This window comes from Caretta caretta, chromosome 22, assembly GCF_965140235.1.
Source record: "Caretta caretta isolate rCarCar2 chromosome 22, rCarCar1.hap1, whole genome shotgun sequence".
NCBI lineage: Eukaryota > Metazoa > Chordata > Testudines > Cheloniidae > Caretta > Caretta caretta.
The window spans coordinates 22,914,979-22,927,676 of NC_134227.1; the positions used below are offsets into that span (position 1 = coordinate 22,914,979).

General features: G+C 49.0%; 1 protein-coding gene across 3 annotated transcripts in view; it reads right to left on the reverse strand.

Moving 5' to 3' along the window:
- The window catches only part of DSCAML1 (DS cell adhesion molecule like 1), a 336,815-nt gene extending 328,510 nt beyond the window's left edge, over nucleotides 1-8,305 (reverse strand). The window contains exon 1 of one of the 3 annotated variants that reach the window (XM_048827440.2): nucleotides 8,096-8,299. In XM_048827440.2, the coding sequence (XP_048683397.1) occupies nucleotides 8,096-8,138 (43 nt within the window). In that variant the 5' untranslated portion in view covers nucleotides 8,139-8,299. Of the gene's footprint in view, nucleotides 1-8,095 lie in introns of all 3 variants that reach the window. The other 2 variants (XM_048827441.2, XM_048827442.2) reach the window with 2 other exon arrangements.
- Nucleotides 8,306-12,698: the final 4,393 nt, after the last annotated feature.

A 12,698-nucleotide genomic window follows, 5' to 3' on the forward strand; every position in this document is an offset into this window, starting at 1 on the left:
GGGAATACAATCAAGGAGCCCTCTACTCTACCCACTGAACAATTCCCCCTCTTATTTAATCCTTGCAGAGATGGAAATATAATCTCAGTCTCTCTCCGCCCATTAAACAGCCGATTTCTTGTTCCTCTCCACGTTTCGAGCGGGAACATCAACCACGACAACAAAATTTCCTCTCTCAAACTACCCAGAGTCCTACTGTCCCACGTCGAGGATGCGGCAGCCGGTTTTGTGGCTACAAACTGGCAGGTATCAACGATAAATTGATTGGGAACGTTACTGCTGATTAAACAACAGATTTACAGGTAAAGAAAAGAAGCTTCAGGCCCCCTCCCGTACAGTCACAGCTAACGAGCCTAGGCACAGACAGAAATGGACAAAGACATTTATTTATTTTTTCTTATTGGGCTGACAAATGCTGGGAGACTCATGACAAAGACGGGGTAAGACAATCAACAGCTGATCCTCGGATGGCCTTTGAAAAGCTACTTGGGCTGTCCGTGGCACAGTGCCACTAACCAATCACATTGGGGCAGCTAATCTCTTTGGAGCAGTGGCCATCTTTTTGTCCTGTGGCAGGGCAGAGTCGAGAACATTGGGCCCTAGTCTATGACTGGAAAAGAGCAATCCAAATATAAATAATGTCTTAAGGCTCGTTTGTTGTGATGAATCAGCACTTCTGCCGTTCAGAACGTCTTGACACTCATCCTGCCCATACACGAGAGCAAAATATGTCTTTACGATCCGATGAAGGAAAACAAGCAGAGAGAAAGCATTCATGTGCTACCCATCGTGGTAACATTTTGCATGTTCCCTGAAACGCAAGATGGCATGGAGACTGCTCTACCTTTAAAGGCAAGAGTGCACAAAAAATAGAACATCCTTTCTACTGTGTAGCCATGTGTGTCATGTAAGGACCTAGAACCATGAAGATTCTGAAGCGGTCTGCAACTCTGGTCCATGCCAGTGTCCGTCTCCCACTTCATCCAGCCCCGCACCTCACAGCCCCTCCTGGAATCCTAGAGGTGCCTTTTTGCTGTGTGTAAGAAGAGGGGGGATTCTAGTAACTCCTTCACATCCCGTCCCTTTTCTCAGCACCCCTCATTGCACTATTGCTGGAGGCCTCTCCACTAGTCCCAATGAGAATTCCACTTGCTCTGCCCAAGAGCAGGCAGAATTGACAGCGCCGACCCCCAAGTGAGTATCCCTGCTCTAGTGGAAGCCACAATTTGCAGGACACGTTGCCAGCTGTATGATGCAATGATCAGATATCATCCTGCTAGAGAACAATTTTCTCTGCAGACATCACCCTTGCATGCTAGATACACAGAGTGGGTGGGGGGAGGAATGGAAAAATACCTCATAAATAACAAGAGAAATTCAGATTACCAGCAAAGCTTTTTCAGGTCAAAGGGGAAAATGGATTTTTAATAGAAAATGGAAGTTATGGGATTGGTAGTAGTTATGTGACAGACGCATAGAGTTAAATCCATATAATCTCCTTTACCATTTAACATTGAGCACCATCCTAATCCCATGTTTCATAAAACTGTCTCCAAATCACAGAGAGATTAAAAATTTAGAAATAGCACTGCAATATTTTTAAACCAGAAATCGCTGCTGGCATCTGGTCACATGCGTTGACCCTAACCTAAATATCGAGGACATTAATTTATACAGACCTCAAACGCTGGGATGGGCGTGGTGAAAATGGAGCAGTTTCTTATGGAGAGACAATATGTCACTGGCAGGGGCATTGTATTGAGTGCTGGAGTCCTGAACTCTGCTGGATGAGAGCTGCACAGTGGACTAATACGTAGATGGACCATGCCTCGCCAGCACTGAGGAGTATATATTTTGAGTTATCACAGTGCAATCTTCTTAAATCATAGTAAATTACAACCTAGGGTATTGAAATATTAATACCTCCATCTCAGCTGGGAAAAGTGAGTCATTTTGTTATCATCCCTTCGTAATATTTACTAGTCTTGTTCGCTGGACTCTTCAAACTGCAGTATCTTTAGAAGCAGAGCCACTCTCAGCACCGCAGAAAGATGCGTTAGATGAAAAGCACTCATTTACTCTAATGAGAAGCCAAGGCAGAGTGACCATAAATTCATCCCAACCCTACCACTGAACCACCTGAAGTCCTGCGCAACAAACCTTGCAAGCTGAAGTTTTCAGCATGTGTATTCCTCTAAAAAGGTGCAGTTTTAAAAGCTTAATGCAGAGTATATGCGGCTAAACTGGGAGGAGAGGTAGATACGCTGGAGGGTAGGGATAGGATACAGAGGGACCTAGACAAATTAGAGGATTGGGCCAAAAGAAATCTGATGAGGTTCAACAAGGACAAGTGCAGAGTCCTGCACTTAGGACGGAAGAATCCCATGCACCGCTACAGACTAGGGACCGAATGGCTCGGCAGCAGTTCTGCGGAAAAGGACCTAGGGGTTACAGTGGACGAGAAGCTGGATATGAGTCAACAGTGTGCCCTTGCTGCCAAGAAGGCCAATGGCATTTTGGAATGTATATGTAGGGACATTGCCAGCAGATGGAGGGATGCGATCGTTCCCCTCTATTCGACATTGGTGAGGCCTCATCTGGAGTCCTGTGTCCAGTTTTGGGCCCCACACTACAAGAAGGATGTGGAAAAATTTGAAAGAGTCCAGCGGAGAGCAACAAAAATGATTAGGGGACTGGAACGCATGACTCATGAGGAGAGGCTGAGGGAACTGGGATTGTTTAGTCTGCGGAAGAGAAGAACGAGGGGGGATTTGATAGCTGCTTTCAACTACCCGAAAGGGGTTCCAAGGAGGATGGATCTAGACTGTTCTCAGTGGTAGCTGATGACAGAACAAGGAGTAATGGTCTCAAGTTGCCATGGGGCAGGTTTAGGTTGGATATTAGGAAAACTTTTTTACTAGGAGGGTGGTGAAACACTGGAATGCGTTACCTAGGGAAGTGGTGGAATCTCCTTCCTTAGAAGTTTTTAAGGTCAGGCTTGACAAAGCCCTGGCTGGGATGATTTAGTTGGGGATTGTCCGGCTTTGAGCAGGGGGTTGGACTAGATGACCTCCTGAGGTCCCTTCCAACCCTGATATTCTATAATTCTATGATTCAGGCCCAAGGCGTGGGTTTTTCCCACTATACATGACCCAAGAGCTCAGAGAAGTGGTGATCACTAACCATTTACACAACACCTTTCCTCCCAAGGCACTTCACACAAGCCACGCACTTCTGCATACTGCAGCGCAGCCAGCTCTAAGATGAGATGTACACAGCAGCATTAAGTAGAGGTTTAGGACAGAAAGTGAAAGAATATGGAGTCCAAGTCACAATGCAAGAGGAATTTAGTGGGTAACGTGCAATGACTCCAAATGCACATAGAGTTGCCATCCTACCCTTTCGCAGGATAGTATAGAAACATTATCCACAAGTGGTCAGGACACCCCAGCATCACAACGTCCTCTGTCACACTGAGGCCCTGTGCGCTTGTTAAGAGGGCAGAGCACCACCCACTGAACCCCAAATCCTAGTCCCAGTTGCACCTAGAGGTGAGATCTGATGCTGGGCTCACAGCCCAAATCAGCACGAAGGCAGAGCAGACTCAATTCCCATCTTCCAGAGAGCTGAAAAGTCACAGTCTCTGCAGCCTTTGCTGCAGGTGCCATTTGTACACACCCAAACCAGACAGAGCACGTACACCAAGTTCTGATAAAACAAGCACACCCTAAATCCCTGCACAGAAAACACAACAACGACATGCACATTACCTGGTGCCCTACCTCTGCAAGGCAAACCTAACCAAAAGAGGAGCTTGAAATGCAATCCTCCACCTCCTCCCTCTACACTGGCACCAGCCTTTCATCTGTGGAGACCTGATTTCAAGTTCTGCTTATGTCACATATGCAGCAACTCTGGCAAGTTTCATCGGAGTCTCCACTGGACATTTGGTAACATCACTGAGCCAATGCACATTTCAGGACCATGTCAAGTGTCCAATCAAGGGAGGCTCAGGACTGGACTAAGGTCCGGACTATGGTACATCTGAGGAGCGTGCACATCAGCTGCTAAGCTCTGTCCTGAGCCAGCAGGCCATGACTTTCATTAGCCCTAAGCCTGCCAGCACACTTTTACAAGCTGAGGTCAATTTCCCTCACACAATTTCAAGGTACATAAAATTTTGGGCCTTAACTAGCCACCCTGTAAATGCACCAGCAGAGTACTTCCAAGTCTCCTGAAATAACCAAATACATTTGTGCTTCATTCTCTCCTAGGAAGTTGCATGTAACAGCCTGCCTATTCCGGAGTCTGCTGAATTCACATTATCTAACATACAGCTCAAAATTCACACACTTTCATGTCAGGAGAATTCTTTCCACAAAGACACCTCCAATTTGATTCTCACAGTGAACTCAGCAGCTGGTTCAAACGAGGCAGGTGCACCTCAGTGCCACATGGGCAGAAAGGAGGGCACCACATTGGACACATATAGTGTCTTGTGGGTGCTCAAAGCATGGCCAGTGGATTCCTAAATTCACAACCCACTGCCAATATATGCAAGCTGGGTGAGGACAAAGGCTCTGAGCACGGGCAAACTGACAAGCAGTGATTGTTATTCCCTTCTGAAGAACACAAGTACCAGAAAATGTTAGGGTTGCGTGTGTTAATTCTTCATTTAAGGCACATATAGCTTTACACATGAGCAAGGCGTAGAGGCTGCTCTCTTAACAAGTTGCCATCATGGCCCTGGTGTCGTAAAATAACAACACTGGGCACTGCCAGGACTTCAGTACTGCAAGCTCTTCCTCTGTGGATTTCATGGATTCCACGTTTCATTTCCAAGATAAATGAGCACCGTACCACACTGGGGGGCAGAGGGGGAGAGATTAAAAAATGCAAGCAACATATTTCACTGCTTCTCATATTTGAACACAGCATACACAAAATGCCAGCATCACAAATCAGCAGGCAGAGAACTCCAGCAAAATCATACAGCGAGATTATTCCCCCAGTTTATCAAGATTTTGACTCTTTGCTCCTCCTGATCATACTGCTTCCTATTTACATCGCCCTCCCTCCCCTTGTTATGGCTGCTCTTTAATTTGTGTAATCAACCACCAAGCCTGCTTTCGTGAAACTCCTCGCTTGCTAACCGCCTATTTTATTTTATAAGCTAAAAAAAAAAAAAAAAGCAAGCAGCTACAGTCTATTGAGAGATTTCTAAAGTTTACTAGGATCAAATGTTTATTTGCTTTTTGTTTCTAATTGAGCTCTTGTTCTACAGCAGAAATGTATTAAATGGTTGTGCTTTGATACCTAGAAATATTAAGTAGCTGAAAGGTTTATCATGCATTAAGCAATTCAATTTTTTATCCTATTATAATGAAACTTCCACTGTATTACTGTCCTCTCTCTGGAATTGTTCCACTTTAACACTTTCAGCACAGAGACTCTTCAAAATAAAATCTCTCTTGAACTGAAAAGAGACAAAAAATAATGAGGCCATAAGGTATAGTGCTAATGGAGGGTTTTAATTTGCTCTTCTCAGAAGAGAGAGCTCGGTAGCAGAGACTCTTTTCTGGGAGGCTGGGGCTGAAAATGAGCTGTGTTGGATTTATTATTTTCGATGTTGGGAGAGAAAGATCATTTTAGTTCCTTGGATGGTTATTTGTTTTGGTTTTTCCTTTTTACACAGGAAACATGCAAAGATATGCAAAGCAGACGCTTCCATGTTCAGTACAGCAGCTCCTAAAAGCATGTCTAACAATAGCAATTTTGTCTAAAGCTCCCAAACACAGATTTATTCCAGCTGTAATAAGACTATTTCATATTTAATAATTGATTAAATAATTGACTGTCACAACCACTCAGAATACACCATTAAACCTCCGCAAATATTTTAATTATATTAACATTAAAATAAAAGGGTATTTAATATACAATAATCATATTTTAGGCTGCAGCCCACTACCAATTTGTTTCCTTCACTACCTTTTTCCTAAGATTGCCTCTTGCTGTTTTCAGATGATGAAAGTGATTATTAAAGAAAATGTTTTGTAAACTGAAAGTGGCTCCTTTTCCATAACATGGACGTTTCTGTTATTACATTCATGGACCAGATAATAAAAAGGTAATGGACTACAAAAATCCCTGCAGAATCAGAATAGGGTCACTTTTTTAGCTAACCCCAATCAAATATTATTACAAATGGACTGTAATTTAGCTACCAATGTTACGTGCGGATGTCTTTCCTCTTAGACTGCATCTATCGTTGGGGACCTCAGTTTAGAGCGCCTGGCATACCCATTGGGATGATGCTAACAATTCCCCATTTACAATTAATCCAGTGTGGTGGCTCCTTGACAGCAATTTTTTGCCCCAATCCGAGGGATCAGAGCAGTGGGTTACACTGAATGTAGCATTCCGAGAGGAGAGGATGCGATTTGAAAGCATCCCCGGATTGAGTTTGTTTTGAGGGATTGGCATATTGCCGTACACCGTCTCCGAGAAGTAAGGACAGCGGAACAGAGCTTTTTAAAAGTACTCCTACGAGCTTCAGCCTTTGAAATCTTGCCTGCACAAAGAGACGCTGGGTAGGTAGAGAAAACATGTTAATATCCATGTACTTAAGGCGCTTCTGTGGGGCTGGAGAGCTGTGCGGGGAATGGGTCTTTATCAGGGCTCCCCCCGCCACGGCAGGGATCTCAGCGGCTGCAGAGAGTTAAGGTCGCTAATTATCAGGTCGGCTCCCGCGGCAGGGGTCCGCTGCCCCCCTTAAAACGCCTCCACAAGCAAACTCCGCGAGCTGGGGCTCCTGGGCTTTTATTTTGTCCTTCACACAGAAGTAGCGGCGTCTCCTCCACTCCGAATCGAAAGCCCAGGTCCACGTTAATGGGCCCAGCGGCAGCTGGCTCCAGCCGGAGGCGGCGCCCCCACCCCTTGCCACCCCCTGCCTTCTCCCGGGGAAGGAGGATGCAGGGCGGGGGTGCAAAGAGGCGGAAGGGAGCGGGCAGGGGCCCCATGCCCGGGGGTGCACCCCGCAATGTGCACCCCAGCTGCGGGTTTCAAACACCCCTCCTCCGCCCAACAACGGGTAGACGTCTCGAGGGGACGAAGCAACGACCCCCCTCAGTTGAGACCCTTCCCCGCGATCAGCAGGGGCGTCTTTACAAATGCAGCGCTACCAGCTACCCTCCCCCCGCCCCACACACCCCCTGCAGCCCCGGGCTCAGCATCCTTTCCGGACAGGCTAGGCTGGGCTGAGCGCTGCCTGCTCCAGCCCCACGGACCCGTTCCTAGCCCGGAAAAGCGGGGGGTGCCCCCGCCCCGGAATCAGGTGCATTGCAGCCGGAGCTGCAGGTCTGGGCTTGCCCGTCACCTGGACCTCGATTAGCCCCATGGCAACCTGAGCCCAGAGGGGCCCCGGGCGTGCAGAACCAGCCAGCCCCGTGGGTACTTCAGCTGGCGAGGCGTGTCCTGCCCCCCGCCCAACGTCCTGCTCTTTGCAATTACACCGTCACAACCATTAATTGTTGAATTAATAATCCAGGTCGTTGCAGCAGGGCTGGGAGCTGCCCCTCTCCCGGGAGGGCAGGGCAGGCTCAGAAACAGCTCCGCATCCGCGGGGGGGATGCGGGGGGGAAGACTTACAGATCCGCTTCGTGAGAGCCCGAAACTCCGAGCCCCCAGGGGAGCTGCCGGCCCCGGCATCAGCCTGGCACCTGCCCCGCTCACCCCCCGGCTGACAGGCGGGCCGAGCCGAGCCGAGCCGAGCCGGGCCGGGGGCGGCTCCTGAGCCCGAGGGGCAGCAGAGCAAGCGGCTGGGGGGCTGCTGCCCGGACCCCCTGCCGGCCGTGGGCACCGCTCGGCGCAGGTGGGGACAGGGCTTGGGCTGCAGCCCGACTGGTCGGAGCGGTGCGCTGGGCGCAGACACGCCTCTGCCCGGCCCGGGCCAGCCCGTCCCCTCATCGCCTTGGGCCGGAGCGCACCGCGGGGCCCGTCACTTGTTAACAAAGATCGCAGAAGGCGCAGGACTAGAGCCCGCTGGCCAAAGAGTCACACCCCCGCGTAGCCCCCGCCCCAGGACGGGACATACCTTTCTGCAAAGAGTACAGCAGGAAAAAAGTTACCAGCCACATGCCATAAAGAGCACCTATTTTCTCTGGGATGCAGTGCAATTCCTTGCCGTGCCGTGCCCCCAACGTGCCGTGATCCTGCCTTTCCCAGGACTCTCCAGGTTCAGATGCTCACAGCTGAGCTCCCAGCAGCTCCTCCTTCCCCTTCTCCCCAGCTAGTGTCATCCGGAGGGTGGGCAGGGCTGCCTGTGCACTCCCCGCCCACGCTCGGCATGCGCTGGGGGGAGCAGCCCGGCCCTTTGCAGTTGCCAATTGGTACAGTGTGGGGAGAGATTATCTATTTTATCTGAACAGTGGGGGGACATTTTCCAGATTCAATCTCTCTGCACCAGGGGACGTGATCATGTATAAAAGCTTGTCATTTGCATACACACAATAGAGCTCCTTTAATAAAGGAGAAGACACTCCTCTCCCTGGCTCTAATTGTGCAGACCAGCCTTTCACCAGCGCACAGGGAGACACCTGCTTGCACATGCACAGGGTTTGGTAACTGGACAAACAGATTCTGCACACACATTCATCCTTCCCCACCCAAGCCCTGGGAGCACTCCAAAATGCACCTGCACCTTTGAAGAGGTAGCTCCTAAGATGGCCCCTGCCTTGCCTAGGACTGCCAGCACCTATAAAGTTAAACAGGCACAGAAGGCTACAGAATCAGGGCCTAGACATATGGGCACAGTGAGAGGCAAGATACAGATTGTTGTGGGAATGGTGGTTGTGCCCCACAAAAGTAAGTCGGTTTTGCACTTAAGTAGAGTGATTCAGAACAAACAGTTCTAGCTCTCTCTCTAAAGTGTGTGTGTGTATATATACACACACACACACACTTCTGTTTATTCATCCCTGGAAGCTGCATTCATATCAATAGCGTTGCCTGTTTGTAGTCCATTCTGCTCACCTTGTCTCCCATGTAGGCTGTAACAAGCTTTGCCTACAGCTGTCACTGTTGCGCAGCTGCGGGGGGCAAACTCAACTCCCCCAGTACAAAAAGGCACTGCCCCTACTGTTTGCACTTCAAGTAAACTCTTCTTCAACTTGTTACCAGTACAGGGCCTAGGACAAACAGATCCCATTCCCGCCAACAGATGGCCAAGTTCAACCCTACTGGGCAACTGGCCTATTTACAGCACTGTTCATAGAAAGGGTTGGAAGGGACCTCAGGAGGTCATCTAGTCCAACCCCCTGCTCAAAGCAGGGCCAGTCCCCAACTAAATCATCCCAGCCAGGGCTTTGTCAAACCTGACCTTAAAAACTTCTAAGGAAGGAGATTCCATCACTCCTGTTGAACTAGGAGCACTGTTGAACTGAGAAGGCAAGAGCTAGTTGGATATTTTTTTTCTCCCTAAAAACAGAAAAAGGGTTTTTCACTCAAAAAAAAAAAAAACCCAACAGCTTTCATGGGGAAATGGTTGAAGTTTTTCAGTTTGACGTTTTTCAGTTTGACAAAAAAATTAAAAGTTTTCAGGTTGGGATTTTCAAAGAAAAATTTTAGGGTTTTCACTGAAGACCTGAAATTTTTCATGAGAAATTTAAAAAAAAAAAAAACCAAAAGAACAAAAACACCTAGATTCTCATGAAAATGATTTGGCATTTTTTGACCAGCTCTAGTTCCTACTAATTCTTAACGTTTCTAGAGCTCTTTGTACATGCCAGAAAGCCACTAGCAAGATAACTCCACACAGTGCTCCTAGGAGGCAGGTAAGCATTATGCTCACCGAACAGCTGGGGAAGACAGAGACACTATGAGGTGACATGACATAAGACCACCCAATAAGTCAGCAACACCAGAACTCCAGGATTCCTGGTCCCGTATCCCCTGGGAGCCACAGCCTGCACTCTCCTTTCCCTCCCCATTTTGGAGCATCCAGTTTGGTAGCATCTATCTTCCCAAAGGGTCTGTCCCCCCCAGCACTCATGGAGTCTGGGAGAACAGCTGTTTGCACCTTCACTGAGCCTCTTGTCTGCAGATCTCAAAGCACACTGCAGACGTGAGCAGCCCTTCTAGCCAAGCATGGCACTAGAGGTGCTCTCTGCCTCCATTTTTCAGCATTTGCTGCCTCTCCTGAGGGCTCAGCCCTCCAGCTAGGTCACTCTGATTTCAACCCTCTTCCAAGCAATAAGAGTCCAAACAAAACATTTCTTCAGCCCACTCTGCAGGCTGGCCTCCCAGGCCCACCTGTAAGCCTCAGCCCAGCTCCCCTGCTGTTCTCCTAGAACCCTTCCACTGGAACCCACCTTGCTCCTTGGGGGCCTGCTGCTGCCAAACTGAATTCTCAGCCCTTTGATGATGCCCAGGTGTTTCAAACTGTCACTTGACCCCAGTTAGCCCTGCCTCCTTTTGCTGGGAGGCAGCTAATTATGGAACAGGTGGGTCTGCTTGAAGTCGGCTGGTTAGCCACAGGCCTCCTGGCCCTTAAAGGGGCAGACCAGCCTGTTACAGACTTGAAATAATCCTTGCCCATCTTTGCAAAGTACTGCGAGCTCTGGCCATAAGAGGGGCTCTGTGAGTGCAGTGTGCCCCCGACCCCCTTCCGGGGAGGCAGACTGGTAAAGACTGCCCTCATTGTATAGAAAAGGACTTTCAGGCACAGTGTAGTACCTGCCCACGGTCACACAGCAAGCCAGTGGTAGTACCCGGAATAGGGCCCAGGAGTCCTGGTTGCCTATCCCATCCTCCAGCTGCTAGAGAAAACAGTCCTTCATCAGTCTGGGCAAACTTGAGAAATGGTCCGAAGTAAATGGGATGAAATTCAACAAAGACAAATGCAAAGTACTCCACTTAGGAAGGAACAATCAGCTGCACACATACAAAATGGGAAATGACTGCCTAGGAAGGAGCACGGAGGAAAGGGATCTGAGGGTCGTGGTGGATCACAAGCTAAACATCAGTCAACAGTGTAACACTGTTGCAAAAAAAAACAAACAAACAAACAAACAGTGAACATCATTCTGGGATGTATTAGCAGGAGCATTGTAAGCAAGACAGGGGAAGTAATTCTTCTGTTCTACTCCACGCTGATTAGGCCTCAACTGGAGTATTGCGTCCAGTTTTGGGTGCCACATATGAGGAAAGATGTGGACAAATTGGTGAAAGTCCGGAGAAGAGCAACAGAAATGATTAACAGTCTAGAAAACGTGACCTAGGGGAAGTTTGAAAAAAATTGGGTTTGTTTAGTCTAGAGAAGAGAAGACTGAGAGGGGACATGGTAACAGTTTTCAAGTACATAAAAGGTTGTTACAAGGAGGAGGGAGAAGAATTGTTCTTCTTAACCTCGGAGGATAGGACAAGAAGCAATGGGTTTAAATTGCAGCAAGGGAGGTTTAGGCTGAACATTTGGAAAAACTTCCTAATTGTCAGGGTGGTTAAGCCCTGGAATAAATTGCCTAGGGAGGTTGTGGAATCTCCATCCTTGGAGGTTATTAAGAGCAGTTTAGACAAACACCTGTCAGGGATGGTCTAGATAATACTTAGTCCTGCCATGAATGCAGGGGACTGGACTAGATGACCTCTCGAGGTCCCTCCCAGTCCTACGATTGTATGAGTCTATGATCCCACCTATTCCTTTCCTTTTCCTTTACTCCATCACTGTGTGTCATTGTTTTCCTTTCAGCCCCTCAGCTGAAACGGTGGGTTCTCATCCTAGCCTGAGCCTACAGAAGTAGGCTGGAAGTCTTGCAAGAACAGGTTCACATGCAAGATTAATCATCCTTCTGCTTCTGCTCCCAGCCAGCAATGCCACAAGGACAGCCTCTCTCTGCCATCCCAATCCAGCCAAGTGGAAGAAGCACATTACGGAACATCGGACCCTCTGGACAGGTTGTTCAGTAACTAGGCTGAAGCCCAGCGGGGAGGGATTCTGTCTCAGGGAGACAGCGTTACCTAGTGGTCAAGGGGCAGGACACCTGGCTTCTATTCACTGCTCTGCCATTGGCTTGCTGGGCACATCTCTTCCCCTCAGCCTCCCTATTCGCAAAATGGGTTTAACAACCCTGATCCAGGCTCTGTGGGGGTCAATGGTAGTTTTACCATTGGTTTCAATGGGGTCAGGATTTTACCCTCTGCAAACCAGGCGTTATCCAACCTCCAGCCTGCTCCCCCATCCCTCTGGTGAACCAGCCCATTTCCTCCCCCAAACCCCTCACTGAGGCAAGAGTGGGAGCCTCCTACCCCGACGCATGCTGGCTGCCTGCCCTCATTCCCGGCTGGCAGCTGTTACAAAGAGGGCAGCCAAGGGAAGGCTGACAGCGGGAATCTGCTGGCCATCCAACCTGCAACAACAGCTCCCTCTTCTGTGTAGGAACACGGCTTCAGGTGCGAACACGGCTTCAGGTGCAGCTGTGGTACTCCTACCCCAAGCACCCAAGGAGACCGGGGCGCGTGGGCTGGGAGGCGCAGGAGACAGCGCTGTCGGGAGGGAGGCACGTTGGCAGCGTGGTCGGGGCCTTGGAGATATCCATTCGCAGCGCATGATGCGGGGGAGCAAACACTGCTCCATGTTTAGCTTCCCTTGCTGTTCAGCATCGCTGGTAAGTTCCCTGGTCACTCCCACCCAGGCAGCAGGG